The sequence below is a fragment of the Dendronephthya gigantea genome, unplaced genomic scaffold, assembly GCF_004324835.1.
Source record: "Dendronephthya gigantea isolate DGI-Jeju-01 unplaced genomic scaffold, DenGig_1.0 000015F, whole genome shotgun sequence".
Lineage (NCBI taxonomy): Eukaryota > Metazoa > Cnidaria > Anthozoa > Malacalcyonacea > Nephtheidae > Dendronephthya > Dendronephthya gigantea.
In genome coordinates, this window is record NW_021163025.1 from 1,626,774 (window position 1) to 1,636,277 (window position 9,504).

The 9,504-nt window shown below is 37.2% G+C and overlaps 2 protein-coding genes across 2 annotated transcripts; both read left to right on the plus strand.

Moving 5' to 3' along the window:
* Nucleotides 1–327: 327 nt before the first annotated feature.
* On the plus strand, nucleotides 328–4,061 carry LOC114520033 (WD repeat-containing protein 74-like). The gene is made up of 11 exons (XM_028540232.1): nucleotides 328–399; nucleotides 599–708; nucleotides 810–934; nucleotides 1,023–1,086; nucleotides 1,327–1,470; nucleotides 1,619–1,827; nucleotides 1,934–1,989; nucleotides 2,084–2,226; nucleotides 2,378–2,431; nucleotides 2,554–2,695; nucleotides 2,997–4,061. The coding sequence occupies exons 1-11, from the start codon at nucleotides 357–359 to the stop codon at nucleotides 3,017–3,019; spliced, it is 1,113 nt and encodes a 370-aa protein (XP_028396033.1). The 5' UTR covers nucleotides 328–356; the 3' UTR covers nucleotides 3,020–4,061.
* Nucleotides 4,062–7,656: 3,595 nt separating this feature from the next.
* On the plus strand, nucleotides 7,657–8,954 carry LOC114520191. The gene has a single exon (XM_028540418.1). It carries the CDS (start codon nucleotides 7,657–7,659, stop codon nucleotides 8,770–8,772), a length of 1,116 nt encoding a protein of 371 aa, XP_028396219.1. The 3' UTR covers nucleotides 8,773–8,954.
* The last annotated feature ends 550 nt before the right edge of the window (nucleotides 8,955–9,504 follow it).

The window sequence follows — 9,504 nt, forward strand, 5'->3', positions numbered from 1 at the left end:
CAAAAGATTCTAATGTCTAATGGACAATTTGAGGCGCAAATCAAAATTTCTTTTTGACGCATTACTGTATATGATGGTTCCAGTGTTCATCGTTTTGTCTGACCGGTCATGAAACTTGAAACTTGCTAACCAGTCACAGTGCAAACCAGAAATATGAATGTAGTCCACAAAGTCTACACTCAGGTTTGAGTAGTGGTTTCAGGCAGCATTTCTACCCGTGGGTAACTACGTTTTTGGTCAAATGACTCAAATTTTCAAGTATTGCGCATGTTCTTCAATTGTGTTGCGTCCTCAGCCAAAAATATCGCGCAAAATATGTCGTCGATGGCTCGATGCACGTGTGAAACGAAAACAATATGGCGGACGTTTGGGTTGGTTGTGAAACAGGAATACTCAAAGGTTGCTGTGTTTTACTTCATATTTCTCACTCTTTAGTAAACAAAAAGATAACAATAGCCTTCACGTTTTTCCACACTTACAGGCCCGAAAAAGTTCCCTAAATATTAGCTAGAATATGTGACAAAACAATTCGAACATTTATCATACATTCATAGCAATCAAAGTCCTAACTTTCAATACATATATGCATCTTGCTCAGGCGTTGATTTGCACAAGAAAGAATTTCAAAATCATGGAGATCTATCTGAGTTGAACAAGAACTCGGACGAAGTGTGTCGTATGTGCTGGTACAACGAATATGAACGCAAAGTATAAAATATAAATTGTTCCTGTTATTTTTTACTCTATATGTCTATATCTCAGATATTGTGACGAAATTGTTGTCCAACCGCTTTCATTCCTCGCTTTAGATTTGTATTGCTGCCAAATCAGGCGTTTGTAAAGTATTTGATACGGAGGAGAATCAGTTTGTTGACGAGAAATGTTGTTTTACGAAAGAAGAGGGTGAAATCACTGGAATGGAAAGAACGGATGAGTATGAAAACTACGAATTGAATCAGTTTGAATTTACCAGCCTTTTTCCTTCAGTGGATAAAGTTATGAATCTTGTTACAAATTATTAGAAGTTTGCTGGTTTGTTCTGAGAAAGGAATTCTAAGAATATTTAGAGATTCTGATAATAATCAGGTACAACAAAAATGCTGACTTTACAAAAATGTACACATCATTATTTCCAATTACTTTAATCGCATTTGCCCATTAGAAAAGTATTCACTTATTGCATTTACATATACAAGTATACTTAACACATTTACTTAACAGTACTCATTAGTTTTGCCAAGATGATTAAGCACATTCACTACCATATTATGCAATTTGCAGAGAAATGAATGTATAGAATTAAGGCTTCATTTCTATATTGTTTAGACGGATATCAAAGTTGGAAGTCACATTGCTAGGATGAAAAAGAACCCATTTGAGATGTGTCAAGTTGCTACCGGTGGGAATGAGAATGTTTTAAAGTTATGGGATCTCAATAAACCTGAACAACCATTGTTTAAAGCAAAAAATGTGAGTCAAGCTTGTTTTATCTAAAGTTAGGAAAAGGAAGAAAGGTGAATTGCCAAACAGATTGAGCTTGAGAAGCATAATTTGACTGTTGTTTAAAAATCCAATGCAGAATTAGGACTGAGAATTTTATACTTGTATTCATCATTAGGTGAGGAATGATAATTTAGATCTGCAAGTTCCAGACTATATAAAGGACATTGGATTTCTCTCATCATCAGGGTCAACACCTAAGATTGTTGTTGGCACAGCTTATCACAAGTTGAGGCTTTATGATTTGAAAGCTCAAAAACGTCCTGTGTTAGATTTCAATTATAAGGAATCGCCAATCACGTGTGTCTCAGTTCCAATGCATGAGAAGTAAGTAATTGCTGAGAAAATGATATCATGCATGTTGAACTTGTTTGTTGAAATATAATATTTCAATCAAGTTGTCCTTATGTGTTGGATTAATTAAATGTTATAGATTTATAATTGTCGGCAATGCCTATGGAGATATGGGTGCTATTGATGTCAGAATTGGTGAGAAATTCCCTATTTCATCAACAGGCATATTGTGTTTATAGATGTTCTTGGACATTTATTAAAAAAAAATGTTTTTTTGACTTCACCCCAGGTAAAAATCTAGGATCATACAAGTCATTCTCTGGCAGTATTCAGGGCATTCAGTGCCATCAAACAGAACCACTTGTTGCATCTTGTGGTCTGGACAGATATCTCAGAATTCACCATATTGATACACGACAGATTGTAGATAAGGTGAAAAATATGGTCTCCAGATCAAACAGAAGCTCAAAGTACTATTAAAAAAGTTCAGCTTTATTAGATATGCTTGCTATATCCAGTATATTATGAGGTCAGTGATCAGCGTCTTAATAATAAATTATCATAATTTTATTTTTTTGTTTAGATATACTTAAAATCCAGATTAAAGAGTCTCTTGTTTTCAAAAACATATACACGGGTAACAAATGATTGTGTACTATCTCCCCGTATCCACCTAATACCCCCCTTATCCCTTTCTGTAACCCAGGCCCCTGCGCCCACACCAAATTCTCGTTTACTAACTTTCCAAACTATTTTCAGGATTCCGGGGGGGTTAAAAATAACTCGAACAAGCGAAGACACAATGTTAATACAGAAGAAGACGAAGTTGATAGTGAGGGCGAAGAAGATGTTTGGAAAGACATGGAGTTAGTTCAAGACGATCTCATAAACAAGAAGAAAAGTACGTTTAAAAATTGACGTACATTTAACATGTTATTCCGGTGAAAAAGCCATCGAGTTTAGACCCTAAGAGTCCTTTTTTATCCATTAAAAGTTTACTGAATTCAGATTAATACTCGGTGATCTGAAAATGCAGAAAAAGACTAGGGTTGAATTTTAGATTTCACTTGTCCAAATGGCCGCTAGTTTCAGATTTTTTCTTCACGACCAGGTGAGCATTTTCTCGTTATCAATTTGCCAGCTTTGTTACAGAATCTGTTGTAATACCACCCCTTATAGCTTCTTTCTCATTTCTGCTTTAGAACAAAGAAAGAAAGAAAAATAGAGATTTTTGGCAGGAAAAGAACTCAACGCTTAAAAAATAGCTAAAATAAAAAAAAATTCTGCGAAAATGGACATTTTGTAAAGTGGAAAAGAATTGGCAAATTGAAATGCCACAGCATTGCTATCGATTCTGGTCGTAAAATCCCTCAAAATGATGATGCAGAAAAAAGCTCGTTTAAAAATTACCCAACACAAGTATTCATTGAGAATTCATATACTTTACAATGACGAGATAAGGGCAAAGAGCTGAAGTATCACTCTGAACTATAATATGATGCATTTCGCTGCTAATAATTTTCAAAATGGTAGTAAGCAGTTGACGTAATTGATTTCATATTTTTAATTTTCAAAATGATTTGTCATATGAGTGTGGTTAAAGCAGATTACAGGCTAGGAGAATGAGGAAACATATATTGTATTTGATCAGAATTTATTTCAGTAATTTCGGTATTACCAGTTATTTCGGTAAAACAGAAATACATGAAGCGATTAAAATATCATATCCGGCAAGGGCGTTTCGATTTTAATGTAAAATTGTCGTCCGTTGCGAAGAAAGGTCAGCATGTTAGAACACGACATTGAAGTTTTAGTGAAAGTCTATTTTAAAGAAAATTCTGGTACGCGCATTTACCCAAACACGTGCGTGCAAAGTTTAAATCTGCATGGTTTTTAATGAAGACTGGAAAACGCAAAAAGTAAAATTGAAAATAGGTGCAAAACGGGCATCCTGTTTGAAAAGAAATATAATTATGTCTTGTGATGTCCGGCTTGTTTTTCTTCACTTTCTTATTAGAAGCTCTTTGTACAATTGAGCTGTCGGTTATATCACTGTAACTTGGATAGCTCGTCATTGTTTTTTTTTGGTTGTTTTAATCAGAAGATGGCGTTGATCTGGTTAGCAGGATTGTATGCAATCTTAGTATATTCATCTGGTAAGAAGCATATCTTTGTATTTTTTCATGTCACTTCGACCTTATCATTTAAACTTCAAGCTGATGATTGGAAATTTCATACGATTGGTTTGACATAGGTGAATTTTATCGATAAACATGCGACAATTTAGCACGGATATTCCCAGGCTATTACAATAGTCTATTCGCCCAGTATTAAAGGCGTGAACTTAAGTTTGTGTTAAATCGTTGGATAAATACTTTCTAATATGTCTGATGACAAAGGTGATACTTTCACTCTTTCATAGGGTGAGTGCTTGACGTCAAGGCATATATAATAATATAAACAAGGGAGGGGTCGTTTGTCTCGTCCATAGGGAGGGACTACTTGAGAAAGTAAAACACTTCACCTACGATATAGATTGCAACGGTATGCTTTAAGGCACATACTTATTTAGTATAATTATTGCGAGAGATAATTTTCGTGTAACTTCATCGTTAGTGCCGCTAATCCTAGATTACGTATGGTTATTATCTTTATGTACGATTAGACTTTGATAAGGTATCGTTATTACCAAAGTATATACAATTTATATAAAAATACCAAGTGTCTACCAAGTCCTTTAATTTTATTTCAGTGTGTTGTGAATCATCTCAACACTCAATCTATGTATCGCGTTTCAATGGGAATGATACGACAAATTGCGGTACTCCAATATTCCCTTGTCGCAGTATATCTTATGGCATTCTACAACTGCCAGAAGGGTCAGTAATCTACCTGGATGGCAGAGAAACGGCCAAAAACCCTTACCAATGCGAAAGCCAAGATCCTGGACAACCGGAAATTCGTATTAATAAAAGCATATCATTCGTCAGCATCAGATCACGTGCTTACATCTCGTGTCTCCATGGAAACCCCTGGTTGGTGAACGGAACTAAGCTAGTGAACGGTGTACAAGTTAACTTCTCCGGACTAACCTTTTTGAATACATCTCTTCGCTTTTTTGACGCCTCTGTATTTGCAAAGGACACCGTATTTGCGGAGACGAAATTTACTAGCATACGTATTGAAGTGTTAAACCTGCGGCAATTTGATCTGACGTTGGATTCTGTTATCTTCCAACAGAATAAAGCGTGCATACGAATTGAGGTCGACACTGGGATTGAGATTTCTATAGACGTAACTAATACGTCTTTCCTTCAGAATGGTAATTCTCCTTCGTCAATTCTTTCGTTAAATTGCCGCGAGGGAAATTCTACGGTCAGCATTGAAATGAGAAACTGCAGTTTTAAGGAAAACCTCTTTGAGGGATACGGAATGATGTTAATCGTCAACCTACTTGGAACGACGAAGCTTGCAGTCAATCAACTGAGGATGGAAGAAAATAGTCACACAAACCCGAGCGACGAATATGACAGCATGTTCATTCTTTTTACTGACGAATTGTTCATGACATTGGATCACGTGTTTATTTACAAAACATTTGCTACTTTTCTTTCTGTGAATGGAGGTTCAGCGTATATCAACATCTCAAACTTTCAGTTGGACGGATACAATTCGATCATTTCCGGGGGTGGTGTATTTGATGTGCGTGTCACTGCTTGTTACCTACTCATTCGTGATTCTTGTTTTCGTAATGGCAAAAACATTGGTTCGGGTGGTGTAATTACAATCGCCGCATCATTTTCGATACTAACCATCCAAAATTCAAATTTTGAGAACATTTGGACTTCAGATTACGGTGGCGTGGTGTATATTGTTCAACCAGACACACCAGAATCGACGAATTTCGTCTTTCTAAGTATAATTAATTCATCGTTTTCAGGAATCTTGACGGGAGCCAGTGCTGCGGTGTCCATATATACCAACAACCTTATTGCGACTGTTCGTGGCAGTTCATTTCTGAGAAATATTGGCGGGGCATTGGCTTTTTATACCTTCGATGCTGCTACTGTTCGTCTTTACGATGATAATTTTCTTGAAAATACCGCCATTGATGTTTGTATTGTGCAAGCAAATGTCTTCTCTGAAACGTCGACATTTAATTTTCACACCAACAACGTTAGCTTTGTTCGAAACAAACTGTTAGGGAATGATACTTTTGGTGTATTGGCTTTGGCACTTACAGGAACACCAGTTGATGTTACTTTAAAAAACACGCGTTTCCTCGGGAACCTAAATATGGCTGGTAGCAGTATTGCTGTTTTATCAAATAAATCAAGATTCAATAATGTAACTTTGGATACCTGTGTATTTCGGGAGAATATTGGCTTGACACGAATAATAACAATCACAAGTCAAACTTCATTCACATGCAAAAATTCTATCATCGATTCAAACAGGATTATTTCTTGCAACACGGCCGTAATGTCCCTGTTTTTGAACAATTCAAAGATTCTGATTACAAATACAACATTTAAGAACAATTCCTGCGCGGCACTTGGTGTTGTATTGATAGGAAATACCTCGCTAAGAATAGAAGATTCCTCGTTTCTCCGGAACAGGAATTTGGTCAATTCAGGAGGCGCAATAGAGTTGGCATTTGTCCCCCGTTTAAGTTATAAGTCGCAGGAAGATAACTATTTTGACCGGACTTTTCAGGCTGTTATTGTCAATGTATTGTTCAAAGAAAATATCGCTTCAGTTTACAGCGTTTTGGCGGTGACAGGAGGGGAAGTGAAATTAACAAATTGCACAATTTTGAATAATTTTGCTCTGTTCCAAGGCGGTCAAATTGGTAATATTGAACAATCGGATTTAAGTTTAAACAATTGTGTGTTTAGGCAAACTATTCCGAACATCATTACGAGTGATGGGACGGAATTTGTAGCCTCATCTTTCCTACGACTTTACAGCACTGGAAAGGCGGACATATATAATACAACATTCAATCGTATCACTGAGCCTGTCGACGAACCAATAATCCTGATACCCAAAGCAGAGCAAATATCATTGGATAACTCTTCCCTGAGTATCTGTCCCTTGGCTCACGCCATTGAAAAGACTAATTATAAATACTTCAGCCTAAACAGTCGTGATGACAGCGCACTCGCTCTATCATGCAGGAAATGTGACTATAACTTCTACTCTTTGCAAAGAGGAACGGGGAGAGGATTGAAGGTAGACTCCGGTTTCCAGTGCCTCCCATGCCCGCGAGGCGCAGTATGTGTTCCATACATTAGATCAAAGTCGAACTTTTGGGGATATAAAACAAGTTCGAATCCACCTACGTTGGCTTTCATCACTTGTCCGTTTGGCTACTGCAAGTCCCCGCCATCTTACAGCACTGAATACAATGCATGTCAAGGTAAACGTACTGGTTTTATGTGTGGGATGTGTTCATCTGGCTATTCAGAAGCTCTGTGGTCAACGAACTGTACTTTAACACGAGAATGCAACGACTATTGGTTCTGGATTGTATTTCTAGTGTATGTCTTCTTAATGGCATCTCTCCTCGTCTTCAAACCTCCAATGATAAAATATCCTTTACGACAGATTTTTTGGTTTAAAACGTTTATAGATGGCAGTCGCTTCGCCAACTGGCAAACGGCTTTACACCGTCACGTTGATCTGGTCCCTGAGGACGACACTGAACAAAACAATCCATCGCTGTCTTCATCAGAGCAAACAAAACAAGATAAAAGACAATTTTCGGGTTTATTGGAGATCATCTTTTATTTCTACCAAATATCACAACTCCTTCTCTGGTCGACTTCGTTGACCGAATTCTTTGAAACTGAATTTCTCATGCCCGTCCTTGGCTTCTTCAACTTCCAACCAGGTGTAACAAATCGTGGTTTTGTCTGCCCCATTCCAGGGCTGACACCAAAGACAAAGCTTCTTTTTAAAGTTGCTCCGGTCTTCGGGACGCTCGCTGCAATCTTTCTTCTCTATGCCTTCCACGTCCTCGTACGTTGCAAGAGAGGTTTTCTTCGACCTGATATTTCTCCCTACCTTCAAGCCAGCGTCAAAACAGTGTTCCTTGGCTACGTCACCCTGGCTACTGTCAGTATTTCGCTAATTCGCTGTGTCCCCGTTGCAGACAAGCTCAGATGGTTTTACAATGGAAACGTCGTATGCTACGAATGGTGGCAATATGCATCGTTCATTTTCAATGCCATCTTTGTCGTTCCATTCATATTCGTTCTCGCTTGGATTCCGTTCAAGCTTTACAAAGATAAAATAACCGTCAGAAATTTCCTCCTAGCTGTTGTTTGTCCTCTGTCGTTCTTGTTTCAAAGGCTATTTCGCATCGTTTGTCGATCTGAAGACGAACATGCCGAGGATAGCGAAAATTTGAGCGCTTTAAAAGAGTTGCTTCTAGGTCCATACGCACAGCCAAATGAAACGAGCAAGCGAGGAGCTTTGTATTGGCAGAGCATTTTGATTGCTCGTCGATTTATTTTGGTTGTAATATTTTGCGTGGTGACCGAGCCATCCATCAGATTATTCTGCATGACGCTTGCCTGTCTTTTCATTCTATGCCTTCATCTCAAAATTAAACCATTTCAAAATTCTTTCTCGAACAACCTCGAGTCCATTTCCTTGATGTTTTTGATAGTTTTAGCTCTGATCAACCTGTTTAGGTCCGTGTTTTCTAGTTCTCATCAAAACATCGAGGGACCTTTCGTGCCAGTTTTCAAAGCTTTCAAATGGCTGGAGGTTCTTATTTTAGGGATGTTTCCGGCAATTCTTGTTCTTCTTGTATGCTTTGCAATTATTTCGATATTCGCTCGTTTTCTTTTCGTTTGCAGCAGGGCTTGTCTTAAATGTTTCTCCAGACTTTGTCGCAAGAGGCGTTTGCGAAGTGATTCGAATTCTAGTGTTCTTGTAAACTTTTGTGACAGGAACGATGAGGAATAGCGAGACTCTTGTCGTGTGTATTGTAAGATACTTGCAAAGTTAAGTTTAGTTGATAAAGTTGATTTTTTCTAGCCAATTGGCAATTAACATAATATAAAAGCAGTTGTATTGTGACATAAGCGTATTTTTTCGTGTGTATTGCAAAGTTAAGTTTAGTTGATAAAGATAATTCTTTCTAGCTAATTAACATCATAAAAAAGCAACTGTATTGTGACATAAATGCATTGTTGACAAACATGTTTAATTTTTTTGGGAAATATAATCTAAACTGTGAACTTCATCCTGGTCTCTTTTGTTATTTCATACCGGAATTCAGTACGTCTTTTGAAATCCAGTTTTTTAGAAAAATCCACGTATCGGAGATGCACTTCAGCTCCAGACTATTTTGTCTGTGTATCTTAGAAAGCATGACTGAGAACTTGCGTTGAGTTTTTGATGTTTTTACGTTTCTGGCGAAATTCACTAAATAAATAAATGAATAAAGGAATCAACCAAGTGCCTTAAAATATAAAAAGAAACTCAACGTTTTGTTGCCGCATTTGTCAGTAGATTAAGTCCCATGGCTTAGAATGAAATTAAGTGAAGTCATATAATATTTTACGCAGTTGTTCAGTGATCATATGAAGAGAGTGTACTATCAAAAAAGTGAAAAAACCTATATTATTTAAGACTTAATATCCGATTTGATATTCATGTAAAGTACGGATGGATAATGTCATGTGGGTCACAAAC

Excerpts from the sequence above, each read along its gene's own strand:
- LOC114520033 (XM_028540232.1), top strand. The coding sequence starts at position 357 with ATGGCGGACGTTTGGGTTGGTTGTGAAACAGGAATACTCAAAG. Across the intron at positions 1,087-1,326 it reads GAGATTCTGATAATAATCAG|ACGGATATCAAAGTTGGAAG; the intron begins GTACAACAAAAA and ends TATATTGTTTAG. Across the intron at positions 1,471-1,618 it reads CATTGTTTAAAGCAAAAAAT|GTGAGGAATGATAATTTAGA; the intron begins GTGAGTCAAGCT and ends ATTCATCATTAG.
- LOC114520191 (XM_028540418.1), top strand. The coding sequence starts at position 7,657 with ATGCCCGTCCTTGGCTTCTTCAACTTCCAACCAGGTGTAACAAATCGT.